The sequence below is a fragment of the Centrocercus urophasianus genome, unplaced genomic scaffold (assembly GCF_019232065.1).
Source record: "Centrocercus urophasianus isolate 14NV4802_14NV808 unplaced genomic scaffold, USGS_Curo_1.0 seq_14, whole genome shotgun sequence".
NCBI classification, from domain to species: Eukaryota; Metazoa; Chordata; class Aves; order Galliformes; family Phasianidae; genus Centrocercus; species Centrocercus urophasianus.
The window spans coordinates 32562798-32578146 of NW_024884586.1; the positions used below are offsets into that span (position 1 = coordinate 32562798).

At 42.1% G+C, this 15349-nt stretch overlaps 1 protein-coding gene across 1 annotated transcript; it reads right to left on the reverse strand.

Annotated features, from left to right (window-relative positions):
• Window positions 1-1803: 1803 nt before the first annotated feature.
• ALKBH1 (alkB homolog 1, histone H2A dioxygenase) lies at window positions 1804-15346 on the reverse strand. Its single transcript, XM_042814302.1, has 6 exons — window positions 15215-15346; window positions 12479-12587; window positions 8700-8862; window positions 5079-5169; window positions 3763-3956; window positions 1804-3226 (listed from the first exon to the last, which is right to left on the reverse strand). The coding sequence occupies exons 1-6, from the start codon at window positions 15344-15346 to the stop codon at window positions 2803-2805; spliced, it is 1113 nt and encodes a 370-aa protein (XP_042670236.1). The 3' UTR covers window positions 1804-2802.
• Window positions 15347-15349: the final 3 nt, after the last annotated feature.

Genomic DNA, 15349 nt, shown 5'->3' on the forward strand with positions numbered 1-15349 from the left:
TGACCTGGCCACTGATTTCTAGTCATTCTGCCCTGAAGGAAAAATTAGTGGAGTACTTATTGGATGGAGGCTCATTACTCATTACTCTGTCATTCAAGGGATGTTGTCTTTTCAAAACCACGTTCAGGATTATAATTTGTAGAAGTTCTGTGGTTTGCCCATCTGTACTCTGCTGTTTGCTGTGAGCACAGTTGCAGACTTAACACTGCTGTTATTAACAGCTATTCAGGAAGTTCTTCCATTTTATATTCCTAGTCTTCATACATGGATGACTTCATTTCTTTGGGGTCATTTCTAATATGCCCATTTCTTGTTCTTTTTGTGGGTGTCTTACAAAATTATATTGAGTGTATTTCACAGTAGCATTAGATAGTAAGCTTGACTGCAAGTTTATATCTCAGGTTTTCAGCACAGCCGTATCTAAATAAAAAGCCGGGATGGACATCAATAATAGTTATTGCTGTGTTTCAGCATTTACTACAGTTTCAAATAGTACGATTTCTTGTTCTCGAGTCACAGTTGAGTGGGACCCTGGGCAGCCTGGTCTAGTATTAGATATGAAGGTTGGGAGCTGCGCCTGTCTCAGGGGGGTTGGAGCTTGATGATCCTTGAGGTCCCTTCCAACCCAAGCCATTCTATGATCTATCATATTTGTAGGGAATTGAAGGCATTTAAGAAATGAAAATGTAAAGATACTTCAATCAGCCTGGTTCAGTCAGGTTTAGTTTTTAACTGTCTAGATCCATGCATCCCCTCTTCTTTCAGCTTCAGTGATAAGGGTGTAGGTAAGTTTTATGTTTTTTTTCTGAGTTAAGAACAGAGTTTGCCTTTTCATCTCATCTAAGGGAGATGAGCATTCCCCTCCCTGTCTCCATCTAAAGCCACTAATGGAGCTCCTCAACTACTCTCCCAGACCTTCCCAGAGAGTTAACATTTCTCATCTGGTCATATTGTAACCTCTCTCTTAACGGTATTCAAACTTCAAGGGCTTAGCTGTAACTACACCTAACCTACCTAGGGCATAGAAAGGATACTCTTCTGGCACGGAATTTGGAAGATACTGATACTGAACACCATATCTGATTATTTTGTTCACTAAATTAATGGAACTCATTGCAGTATTGTACGCAGAATTAGCTGTACAGATGCTGTATAATCAATGAATATAAAGATGTTAAAATTATGAAATAAACAAGAGAGTTAGGCAAAGCAGGTTATAATAACAAAAAGAGAATAGATAGAAAGCCTACCCGCGTCCTGGGCTCGCTGCAAAACTCCAGAGGAGGGATCTCCAGAAGAGATCCTTCCCCGCTGGCAGTCAGCTCTTAAATGGTCTAGGAGAGGTGCAGCCGGCTGCACCCCTTCCAGCAGCACAGGTGAATTGCCTTCACCTGTACTCCCAGAGCTGACTCATTGCTCACCTCAGGTGTTCAATCAGAGGTTCAGGCCATGATTCAGCAGTTCCCATACAGATGCACACACAAATATTCACCTGCAGTGAATTAAGCAAATCAAACACACTCCTGTGAGGAAAAGATGCCATATATACACTAAATTGGACTTTGATACCGCAAGCTGTGCCACTCAGGAACTATCTGACAAGCCCAAAAGAGCTCTTAAGCAAAGTGGCCCTGCAGAAATACACGTAGGGCTTCTCTGCCAGAGCTGGCAGATGGCAGAGCAATAGATCTAAGAGATGCCTGGAGGAAACAGTACAAGGGATGCAGCAACAGCATGAACAATACATTGAAATAACTAACAGGGAGAAAAATAAAAGAAAAAAGCCCCAAACTGATAAAGATCTTTAATTTAAAAACGGAGTAAGTTTATTCATTGGAAAGTGCAACAAAATACCCTAGGGATAGAGCATTCCACTCCAACAATTAAAATTGCATTAAAAAATCGATAGGAAGGTCTGAGTCGTAAAGAGAACAAAAGCCAGTACTTTTCTTTGTTTCAGTATATCTTTGTGCAGAGATACTGATGATTTTCTTTTTTATGTACTCAGTCTACAACTTCATTGCTTTTACTTGGAGGACATTCTGTAACTTACAGATACTAGCTTGAGGCTGCAGGACCCTAATCTGCAGGCACTTAGAGGAGGCAGATGTGAAAGAATGGGGGTATAGGACATACTCAACTGGTATTCTAATGCTGCCCCATGTCATTTCCCTTTAAAAGCTGAGGTATGCAAGAAGTCCAGATCCACTCAAAATCATTTTCTGCTGCAGCTGGGGGGGGCTGCAAGCAGGCAGAAGGAGAGCACAAGGCTAGAACAAGCTTACCATGTGTTGCTCAAGGGAGCTGCTAGTTTCTGATCACTGAACCAGTTTTTGCAGCAGAAGTAATTCACTTGGAAATGCTGCAGGTAGGTTTCACAGCAACCTCCTCTCCCTCACATTTGTTAACGCACTCCAGCTGAGCTTTACTAGCCTGATTGGCTTCTTTAATAAATAGCAATGGTATCATTTGCTAGCACTTTCTGCCCAATTATTTCAAAATATTTTACAAACATAACTGAACCAAGCTTACAGTTCTGGCATACAGATCAGAAAGCTGCAGAGAATACATCATAAAGGGAACCAAGTACAATAAATGCCCACAGCAAAGTTCATCTTCTGAGTCCTAGTCCTAAATTTATCCTTCTTTCTTGTTTTATTTCTTCATTCCAGACCCCAACCTCTTCCTTACAGCAGCAAGGACTGCTTTATTCTACAGCTGTTTCTGAATGCCTGTATAGACAAAGACTTCTGGTACAACTGAAGTTGTCCATTCGGTCCACGTTAGCACAATCTTTGGGTCTCAGCTGTCCATATTTGGTTTATGTCTCTTGGCTCTGCTGTTCTCCTGATGGTGACTGTCTTCCGAGGGTACCCGACTCTCTGTGTTTGTCGCAGACTCCTCTGGAAATTTCTGACCCTCAGCCAACACCTGTCGAATAGTCATGTTGATACGGGAAGACTGCAAGTACTTGGCACAGATTTGCCAATCCTCCTCAGAGCTGTGCTCAATGACTGAGCCAACAGGAAGGTCTGTAGAAAGTGCCTGGTCGAGGCACGAAGGCAAAGCTGTCCCTTCAGGGTTGGGAAGGACACGGGGGACAGCATGGTACAGCAAACGGCTGAAGCCAGACATCACCATGATATCTCCACTGTGCATGAACATTGCTGTTGGGGCCTCTTCCCGCTTCAGGCCCCCAAGTAAAAATATGGAAGATTGTCCAAAACTGAAAATGGTGTGAGGATAGAGGGAGAAAACAAATTGAGGTAGAGAAAATTGTATGTACAACAGGAAAATATTAGCAGCAACTGCATTTCTTTAGAAAACAACAACAAAAACAAACTAAACCAAAAATGCCAATGGAGTCCTTGTTAGAACACGGAGAACATGGAAAACAGACCAAGAGGACTAGTTTACTTTAGACACAGTGTGAGCAGTTGCTCTGCCCAGTTTTGGTGTTCTGCTGAGGTATTTCATGCTTGTTGCTTAGTACCCAAATTGCCACTCTGCTGCTTTAGAACATAACCGTGCCCTGTACTGACAGCAATTCCACTGAGATGCCACAACCATACTATTCAAGCAGTCTTCAAGCAACCTATGTCCATGAGCTACAGCTTCCCAAAATTCAGGTCTCTGGAGAATAATTATATGCTCAATTAACTAAGCGCATCATACTAACTTCCTATAACCATATATGATTATGGTAAAAACAAATAAATAAGTGAATCCACCATGCCTTCAGTAACACTCAAATGGACTCACCTGAATGATAAAAGGGGACGAGAATGGTCTAGTTCAGACTCATCTACATGAATTCCCAGGGAAGAATCAAAGTGATAATAGTTCAAGATCCCTGCTTGGGCTTGGAAACCCCGGAATCCACAGGCTGCAGCCACTTGTTCTGACAAGAATGCAAGGTCTGAGGGGAAAGGAGTGTGATGATTTGCTGAGTACTTCTGGAGGAAGGAAAGTGAAAAAAAACAAAACAAAAACACAAAAAGAGCAAACCTAGAACATCAGAACAGCAAATGCAACCGGAAATAAACAACGAATCATATCTCAAAAATCTGGCAAATCATAAAGAAGGACTACAACATAGGTATGACAAAAGAAGTTTTCCTCAAATCATTTAATGCTAGGCCTATGCTGAACTTGCCTGAATTAACAGTCTTTCATTTTAATCATGGAGTTGAACATTATAATTAAACTTGAAGTTGATATACGAACATCGTGAGGATTTACCTAGGTCATTCAGTCACCACCTAATTCTGCTAATTGAGAGTTCTGTATCTTACCAACAGAGCTCATCTCAGAGCTCTTAAACAAACATCTTTGCTCCTTTGAAGGATAAGACAAACCCACTTCTCCCTCTCTTCCTCAAGTGATTTTGACTGACAAGAGTGAAAGGGAGTAATCAAGTTTTCTTAAGGCCTCAAAATAATATGCTGATCTGATAAATATAAGGCTGCAAACTGATTTGCTTAAGTGTCTGTAATACACTGATAGACTATACATAAGCACTCTGCTGTCTTGTCTCAGCCTCTATCTGACTCAATCTGCTGAACAAGTTTATCCTTCTCCATTATTGAGGAGCTCCAGAATAGCTGTTAGTTGGTGAGACTGTACTATACTGGTTCAGGTTGTAAGTTCAAAGTCGCATCTTAAGCAGACTTTTCCTGCTCTCATCCCTCCACTGAGGAGCAGCATTTCTCAGAAGTACCTGTCTTCGAACACGAAGGTCAATCTTGCTCTAAGTGCTTTTGATACATTCCCTTTTAGAAAGGTAAAAATGCTCACTTATGCTGAAATGGAGTCACAGGTCTACAGCCAAGCATGTGCTACTGTGTTACCTTTTGAAGCAAAGAAGGCAGCAATGGGCTTTTGCTGTCAAATCCTCCACAGTGAATCCAAAAAGGTGAAAACGTTCTCAGGAGCACGGTGTTACAGCCCTTCCTCCAGACTGTTGTGTAGGATCCTATGAACCTTACTAAATTTTATTCCATATTACCCTCTTTCTGTCTGCAATCCTGAGCACTTACATTGAAGAAAAGAAATGGAAAGGAATTAAATTGCAATACCTTGGTATCCCAATTGTAATGGTAACCAAGGGTCACCCAGCGCAACTTCTCCAGTAAGCTTCTGGGCTCACATTTACTGGAACCTTTCCTTCTGCAGAGACAACATTGAAAGAAACAGGATACATGCTAATTTCTGAGAGATTTCATGATACTATAGTATGCAGTAATGAGATTCACTCATCCACATCAGCCTGTTAAAACCATCAGTGCTAAACTTTTATTTTCATTTTCCTTTTATGCCACTGTTCATTGTTGAATTTTCTGTTTCTGAACTGCATTTCAGAACGAAACATTCAGTTCATTCAACCTGCAGCAGTTGTGGACTCTACTGCCAATTGCTGTTGTATTTGTACTCTGGTGCCTAAGCTGGGATATCATACAGAGAAAACACAGTGAACTGGCACACACTTATAAGTCAGAATTAAGCATGTACTATTTGTGCAGCTGGAAAAGAATCTGTAAAGATCTAAAACGTATAAACACAAGAATGAAATATTTCAGGCACTTAATGGAGAATTACAAGAGAAATGTGTTAGCTGACAGTGAAGTATATGAAGCTGTAAAACACTCTCCTAAGCAAGAGCCCATTAGTTCTGCTGCTCGGTACTTTTACAAGAAGCCCTTAGGATGAATTAGTTCTGTAAGGTGACTTCAGATATGAATATATGCATCTTGTAATGTCAAGGAATTTAGACTATGGGTGTTTTCTATCCAGGATGTCACAGAGGACCAAAAGTACACTCGATTTTTTTTTTTTTTTTTTTTTTTTTGAGGAAAGAGCAGCATAATGCACACAGAACTGTTTTCCTCAAGTGACAACCCAATGCAGTGACCTGTAACCTCACAACTATTTTCCCTTTGTACTTGAAGATGTGGAAGGCAGGAAGAGACCTCAGGGATGGGCTTCTACTATGGCTTAAAGAAAAGTCCTCACAAAGTTACACCAAAGAGTACTACTGTAGTAAATCAAACAGAAGCATGCTAGTGACAAATACAGAAAAGAAGGTAGACATATCTCCTAGTCCACTTACACCAGAAATTTCAGTTTCTTTTCTCATGCTTAGTCGTGAGATATGGTAAAGAAAGAAAGGAAAGGAGGAGACAGAATTGAACAGCAGCGCCAGATGGTCGGCTCTCATTTACAGCCTCATTAGTTCAGCAAGACATGATCTTTACAAAACTGAATTAATGGTATCTGTGCTGCCATGGTCAAGTGTCAGCCAAGCATGTGCATTCAGCATGCGTTTCTACTGGATACACAGCTTGTTTCTGCCCTTCACTTTATTGATCTTTAGTATTAGTAGCTTGTAAGCTAAGCTGGGAACAGGAATTAAAGGCCAGTTTCTTTACCTGTAGTGATTTTTTCACAGCTCACTGAATCTTGAAAGAAAGTCATCTTTCCAGTTTCCTTCTTTGTCACAGGGTAATAGCAACTGTAATTGCCATAATGCAGCAATACAGTAAGCATCAAATACATGTTGCTTGGAACAGTTTATGGAGCCTACCAACAAGTAACAACATTTAGAAAATTGAGAGGCCACAACTCATTCCTCTGCATCTTCCAAACAGTAAATTAATGTTCATAATTAAACATTTTTTCACCTGCCTTCTGAAAATGCCCTTCATCTTCTTTAGCTACTGTGTTAATGTTCACACAGAAGCAGTAACAGTAGCTCAGAAGGTCTGGATTCCCAGAATTTATTATTTTGCACATGATTTCACAGGTGATTGATTAGAAGGGGAAAGACAGGGGTGTTACGTATTTGGAAACAATGAGTTCCTAAGCTTGTAGCAGAGGTGCTCCTGCAAGAAGACACTGAGAAGTTCAGGCTAAGCTATGTTAGAAAGAGAGCAAGACTGAAGATTATGAGGGGAGATGCTCTGAAGCATTCTCTTTTTTCTTTACTTGCTGATAAATGATTCCATCCATAAAATCCTCCCAACTGTTTTCTCACATATGCAGGCATATGTATCCCTCGCAAGGACATGCGTCCTCTACACTTTAAGTCCTCCACTTTGCAGAGAGAGCACAGCTACATTTCTAGGTACATTTCTAGGAACTGTATGGACTCTCCCTACCTTATGATTCCTGCAAACAGCAGATATGTTATGATCCAAGCACACTTAGGTATCTATCTGATGGAAGATTAAAAAGCCTTGAAGAAGAAGATGGAAAGATAAAAGGCTTTAGCAACAGACCTCCCTCTAGCTGAGCATGCTTTTTCTCCACTCTCTGAAAAGTTCTCACTCCTAATACCAGACAAGTTTGTTAGTTTGATCTGCTTCCTGCTAGGTAAAGCATAGATACAGCAGCTTGCACATGTAAAGAGCAAGCCAAATGCTTAATAAAACGTGGTGCTCCTGCCAGCCATTGCTCTTCCAATTGCTCTTTTCAACTGAACTAGATTCAGCCGCAAATTAACCTCTGTTCTGATCATTCCAGGTGTGCAGGAGGTACTGCTGGGAAAAGTCTGTCAAGCTGGAACAGTACCCAACCTTTTTCAGCTGTAGGGCACAGTCCACAGTGCTTTCCAAGAATATTTTTTTCATATGTGATGGAAGAAAAAAAAAAAAAAAAAGGCATTTGAACTTCTGTAACAAATTCCAACTGAGCCTGGAAGACTCAAGTGCAGTCTAACTTCTGTCTCAGGTATGAATATTTAGAAGTTCAAACTTTGCTTTGGCAAATCCATTTCTTCTGGATGTTAAGAATTTTATTTTATTTTATTTTATTTAAGAAAAATCTCAGCACATCCATTTTCCTAACAGACTGTAGCAAAAGATGAGAGCTGCAGGGAAATCTGGTCACTCCAGCACATGACACAGCCTTATCAAAAATAAGCAATTAAATCAACAATGATAAATAATGATTGTATACTGTGAACAGCCTCTAACTTCCTTTTATTTTTACAATTATTATTTTTTAAAAAAGCTTAGATTTTAACATTTCCTGTTTGAATTTAAAACTTGGACAAATTCTCCATTAATCTCCAAATTGGTTAGAAGAAAGGCAGCTTTGTCTGCTACAGAACTAAGATCCTGTGGGGATCTTCCAGAGTAAACAAGATTGACATTAAAATGGCACACATTTAATTGCCATCTCAGACTGGATGAAAGAAAAAATCTGAAAATCGAAACATGGAAACTGGTCAATTTGAGTGCATATACAAAAAAGTGAACGTACAGCTTTTCAATTACAGCATAGTAGATCCAGCAGCTGACTGGAAAGAAGAGCTTAGCAGGCACAGCATGTTTGGAAAGGATCCATTTTGCCTCAGAAAAACTGAGGTTTAAGGAGACCTCATGGTTCCACTTGTAGTTGAGCTTCGCAAGCTTCTGAGCACCACGACATCAGCCAGGGTTGCTGTTTTACCCTAGACTGACAGATTTGGCATAATTTGCTACTAGAAAATCATTTGTTAATGTAAAAGAAGAGACTTAACAAGGATGCACATCACACAAAGATACATCTTTAACTTGGCATGTCTGATACGATCTGTATACTGCCAGCACGTACTCAGTCTTTTTCAGCTTCCTTTCCTTGCCATTTTTAATTCAGCCTTCTCAGAGCTGAGCACTTCTGGCTCTGTTAGTTTTGACCAAAGGTTGTTTGGGACTCACCTCAGCTTTTCCTTGCTTTGCCCCCACAGATCAGCGGTCTTCTCAGGAGCCATATGCAGGTCCAGGTTGCAGACATTGGGTTTCTGGGTGTATAACTTGAGACACTGTTTCACCCAGTGACGCTGGCAGCCCGGAAGGAAAGGGTTTTGTATGAAAATAAACCCTGACCAGGAAGAAGAAGGTAGAGGGGATGGGTGAGAAAGTATGGTTGGGCATATCTCTATTTTTAATAAAATCACAGCAAAGGAGAGGGGTTGGAGGTACCGAAAGAACACCTTAGAAATCTATTAAGAGTTCCGAAAGGTTAAGACCTGCTGTTTTTTCAAAACAAAAAACATATCCCTGTAAGTTAGAAGGCATGGAGGGCACTCAAAGGCAACAACATATCTGTGTAAAGCATACAGACTGCAGGTAGATAAAGGGGCAAGAACTGAGAAAGCCAGCTGCTTTGGAGTAAATTTGATACTGAAATGCTGCAGCAGAATTCTTCTCTGTAACCCTTTAGTTACAGTTTTTATAACTATTACAGCTATGGTAATGGTTAATTTATAGTCTTCAAAATGACCCTGTTACTGTCTCAGAATCACAGCATGGTCTGGGTTGAAAAGGACCACAATGATCATCGAGTTTCAACCCCCCTGCTATGTGCAGGGCCGCTAACCCCTGGACCAGGCTGCCCAGAGCCACATCCAGCCTGGCCTCGAATGCCTCCAGGGATGGGGCATCCACAGACTCCTTGGGCAACCTGTTGATTATGTTTACCTTTTTCCATTATCCACACAAGGATGAGAGCTGAACTCAACAGGCGGATGTTTAAAACATCATAGTTAAAACAGAGTCCCATTTTTCCTCTTTCCCTACATTTCTTGCAGTGTAGTCTTGTTAACCAAGCGCTTCAATCTCTCTTCCCCAGCTGCAGAGCACAGCTCAACTAAGTACGTTGGGTACCTCTACTTCACAAAGATCCCCATGCATCATCCCAAAAGCCAAGTGCTTCCTCTTTTACACAGCCCAGCACAGAACCAGAAACTGCTCCTACTGACATCTTAAAGATTATAACCATACTAAGCTTGGAAACCTGTACACAGCACCATTTGTAGCTTTTCCCCATCCCCCCTTTCCTGAATCTGGGAAAGGATAATAAAGCACAATAATAAACCTCCACACAAAAAGAAATTTTGCAAGGCTTTCGATGTACAGCTTTCAAGTTTCATTTCTGCATACAAAGTTGTGCTGTATCAGCATTCTGTATTCATGATGCTGACACATTTTTGAATTTTGTTGGGGGGGGGGGGGTGTTTTTACTTTTGTTTTTTAAATAAGGGAATTACATTTCAGAACTCATTAATTAAGTCTCAGAACTCATTCTGTCTTCTTATTGCTACTTCATTGCTCCTTCATTGTCATGAACTGCAGAGAGCAGTCCACAGGACAAAGTTCTTAGAACGTAAACTGTTTTCTCCTTTGCTTTGTGCTTATTTCCAAGCACATGTGGTTATATCAATCTTTACACTTTTGTATGGTATTACTCAAATTGAATGAAAATCAAACTGCATTCCAGCTATGTTGCTGTCGTCTATTAATTAATAATGACTGCAAAATCTATCAACAAAATGAAGTAAATAAGTAGCTAATGAGCACAGTGATTTAGCCAAGCATTTCAGGCAGCTTTCAAGCAATAGCCCAAACAAGAGGGTTAGCACAGATGTAACTGTGGATCTGTTTGGTCCGTATCTTAACAGAAAGGAGTCCTTGCCATAAGATATGCCATTGTTAGGCATGTCTTATATTTAAGGATATATAAGGATACAAGCATATTAGGATTCTTTACTGGATTTTTTCCCCAACACCCCAGGGGTGTTTCCTTCCAAGACAAGATTGACAGCATTGATGAATGAGAGTGCTGAGAAGATGCTATTAATCTGTATCATACTTATTTTGAGAATCAAGGCTTTCCTTCAAAAACTGCCAATTCAGTAAGACTCACCAACACATTCACATACAAAGAAAGATAAGGATACAGCAGGAACGAAGGAAAAGGAGGTTTCAAGGTTTTGCCCTATTCTGTCTTTTTGAACTTGCAGTCATATCAAGGCAAACAGACAAAAATAGATGAAAAAGGAAGAAGGAAGTCTAGGTTTCTCAGCAGGATACAAACTTGCCTTGTGGCCTTTATAAAGCGGTAATAAAAGCATGGAAAAATCTTCCTGCCAGCATATCTCACAGACCTCAGAAAATTAAACTAAGTGGTTAGAAAAAGAGCCTTCAGTACAGTCATAAGACACCGTCATTCACTCCATTCTATTCCCTGCACCTTCAGTCTACAGGTAGCTTCCTTACAGGTCTGATTACAACAAGTTTCTTTGCCAGAAACATTAAATTTACTTTCTGTTGGCCTGTGTATAGAACAGAGTAATGACATTGCCCTTTCTGTCAACAGCTTTTGATGTGCAGTTTTAAAACATTTTACTACCTATATGAATTACACTGTACTAGGGATGTATTGCCTCCAGGTGCTAATGAAGGAATTGAAGCCCGGAGGGCTAATTACACACAGAACTGAGAGCAAGAATCCAAGCATCAAAGGCAACATTTTTGGCCTTGAAAGAGCCCAAGTGAAATAAGCAAAAGAGGAATTCCTTGGGGATCTGTATAATAATAAAATCTGCCTTGAGGACACAAATGCAGTTTTTGTACTGCAGCAGAATCCTGCAGCACACTGAGTATGAAGGTCTCCAGCCTCAATCTTGGTAAGACAAGCAGGTGTCAATGAGAACAACCTGTCATAAAAGCAGTTTGTCTTGGAGGACAAATTGAGCCTGAGTCAGTAGTGCACCCTTGTGGCAATTAAGGCTGATTGCACGTTGGCCTATATGACTAAAAGCTACTTAAAGAGGAACTGCGAAGAACGGAGCCAGATTCTTCTCCAGGGTGCACAGCAAGATTATGGGAAGCAAGTTACAAATTACAGCAATGCAGATTGTGATTAGATAAAAGGTGAAAAAAAGAAATCACAATGAGAACAGCTGAGCACTGGATCAAGTGCACAGAAAGTAATCTCTGTCCGTGGAGGTTTGCAGAACTCACCCAAACCAAGCTCCCAGCAACCTGATCTAACTCTCAAACTGGCCCTGCTTTAAAGCAGGGAGGATGGACCAGAGATCTCCAAAAGTCCCACCCAACCTGACATCTTTCTGTGTCTCTAATAAGTGACCTGAAGATCTAGTATCAATTTCAGTTTATTTAAACAATGAACCTAACAAAATTATTCTGTACCTTACATAGGACAAGAGGTCAGTATTCACTTCCCGTACACCAGTAAATAGGGGCCATGCTTCAGGCTTGAAGTGGCTGTATTTCAGTCACTTATCTAATGTTTATGATATACGTTGAGGAGGAACTGATGCTGCGTAAGTATAACATTTCTATCAAAGGCCTTGGCAATGTGGATTCTTTCCCACAAGGGATGGTCTGTTTCGTTAAGATACCATGAAACTACTGGTTCTTCTGTTCTAACCTCCATGCATCACTGCATCTCCTCCTTTAACGGATGTGTTTGTCCTCCTGCACTCAAAAAAACCCCAAAAAACAAAAAACATAACAGCAAACCAACAAGAAGAAAAAAAAAAAAAACCCAACAAATCAACATCACAAACATTAAATTATGCTGAGGTAAACCTAAGTAGATTTTTCAGATGGGGGAAGAAAGATAAAATGGAGGATGCCTGAATCAGAAACAACAATGTTGCAATTATTTTTCTTGAAATCAGAGCACCTACCTGGGTACCCATTGAGGCCGTAGGCTTTCCACCTGCTAACTGGTTGCAGTCCTGCCCTGCAGGCATCTTGGTCACTGACTGAAGAAACACTGAGCTGTGATCTGAACACCTGGTAAAAGAAAGCAGATCTGTTAAATGGAGGAAAAAGAAGCAATAGACACAAAACTCATTCAAAAACAGCACCTGTAGAGTGCTACCATATTCCATTCAAATAAAGGGAACCTTGTGAAAACAAGGGAACTGTTGTCTGAACAACTGCAACCAGAACAGGACACACAGAGCTGCAAAAGAGCTAGTATCTACAGATTTTACAAGACTTAGGAATTGGGAGAGACAGCCTCCATTCATAAAGAACGATTTGTATTAAGAAAAAGATCTGCACTGTTTATCCATTTCCACATTACAGCTCAATCTCCATCAATCAGCCATTTTGCTGAATATCAATCTCCATGAGAGAGCAATACGTAGTTCTCGTAACACTTTACATCTTCAAAGCATTTTCCAATCACAGTTACTGCTCAGAATTCCATAGGATAAATGACTGTTCTCATCTGTAATTACAAGAGAAAAGGGACAGTGATGAAGTTGCCAAAACAGTCTGATGTAAAGGACTGCAGAAACCCTATAAATGCTGAATACCACATTGTTACCACTAGGGTAAGGAGCTCAGGGGTCAGCAGGATGTATTTTTTCAGTGTAGTACACTGGATTGCAATAATACCTGTTTCAACTGTAATAAGCCCACATTGTTTCTGAAAGAAACATATCCACCTCATTCTCACTGCTTTCCTTAGGACTGGGAACTTTCCCAGGGAGGACATAGTAGAGGTACACTGGTTTTGTTGCAGCTCAATTCCCCAGTCCTGTTCTCTGTACAGCTGTGCAGAAATACAGGTTTATGTTAGGAACTGGGGAAATAAGCAGGGGGAGGTAGACAAGACTTCATTTTGTACCAGTTTAAAGCATACATGAAATTAAGGCTCAAGTGTGAGCGCTCCCAAATGAGGCAAATGAGGTACAAATCAGTTGCTACAGGCTGAGAAAACAACTCTAAACCAGTACTGAGGGGCAGTTTCTGGCAACATACTCAGTTTTACCAACTTCGCAATTCTGCCAAAAGCAGCTCTGTAACTGCCAGCCTTGAAGAGCTTTATTCTGAGTCTTGTCTGCAGAACACACCCAAGAGGGAAACTGCTTTGACTGAGCCTTTACTGTTTTTCCATCTTCTCCAACTGCTTACACACCGGCTGCTGCCAGGGCTTCCCAAGAACAAGACCTGCTCCTACACTGAAAGATTGTATGTGCTGAACTAGTAAAATATGCCTTGTAGCAGAGCAGCTGGGGATGTCACACTTCACTGGAAATCTCCATCACTTGAAGCACTCTTCAGGGAGAAAAAGAACAACAGTATCTAGGCCAATCTGGCTGGCCTGCAGTCCTTCTTTAAGGGAAAAACTATATGCTATTAACCTGGGGGGAAGAGGAATCAAAGACTCTTTCACTAAAAAGCTGTCAGCTAATCCCAGAAGGTAAGAGGCACAAGAGAAAGACACAGAGAGAGGACAGATGCTTGTGATGCTTTCGAGGACTGCAAACTTCCCAGAAGGGCTGTAACGCCAGAATCCTTTGATAAAGTATTGCTGCAAGCTCAGGAAAGGCTGAAATATTAACAACTACTCTATTCAGTGCTAATGCCTGAACAATTTTGCTATAGGTCAAGTTTTGTGTCCAGTTAACGATATCAAAACTATTGTCTGAAAAGACAGAGAAGTATGTATTATAACACAACAATAAAAATAAAAGGCTAAGTATTGGGAATATGAAAAACTAGGTCAGGTTTCATTTTAGCTATACGCCTACCCTCATTATCTGCATAGTCTCATAGGGAATCCAAATTTTAAAACTTCTTCAGGAGAGATCTGTTACCCTTTTATTAGGTGACAAAATAGGAGATGAGCTCCAAGGACCGCTTTCCACAGCGCTTCACCCACATGGTGAAACTACTGAACCACACAGGTACAGCTTTCAGAGGCTCTCCCACTCACGGCTAAACCACGTGGTTGTTGAGACAACAGGAAAAGGAACCTCGCTGAGGGGAGGGCTGCCCCAGTTCCAGCCATGTGTTCCCCGGGCGGCAGAAACACACCCTGGCTCCTTTCTGGCTCTCCACGTTTTTCCAGGCCCAAGGTATCTGGCAGGCCCAGAAAACAGCGACAGCCTGTTTGGTTCTCTCAAGTAACACACACTTCTGGTGGAGGCTTTGGAGATCACACTGCCGCGCTGAAATTTAGCTAGCAGCAGCAATAAGCAGGCATAAGCAGAAATAGTATCTCTGCAGAGAGGATTTCTGTTACTATGGCAGCTTCGGGGATACACCCGCGGGCACCAGCATCCCTCACAGCCCCCGGTCCCGTGGAGGAGCTCTGAACACCGGCACCAACCCCAGCCGTGACACCCGACACGAGGCGCTCCGCCGAGGCGGTGCCCGGGTCCGGGCCGCTCCGCGCCTCACCGTGGTGGGCGCCGCTGCCCATCGCGTAGGGCTCTGTAGGCACTGCCCTTCGTAAGACGCCCACCTCCGGCCCCGTAAGGCCCTTCGGCGCCGCGACGACACGGGAAAGGCTCAGGGACAGAGCCCGGATCCTCCCGCGGGTGGAGGCAGGCCGGCGCGGCCCCGCCGTGCTACCCAGCTGCCCCCGGCCCCACACTATGAGGGCGGCGACGGCGCGCCGTTACCTGCCCCCCCGGCGCGGAGAAATCCACCACCCCCCGCAGGTCCGCCGCATCGCGCTGCCGGTAGAAGCGAAAGAGCCGACGGAAAGCGTCCTCCCCGCCCTCCCGGCCCAGCGCCGCCGCCCCCGCCGCCATTTT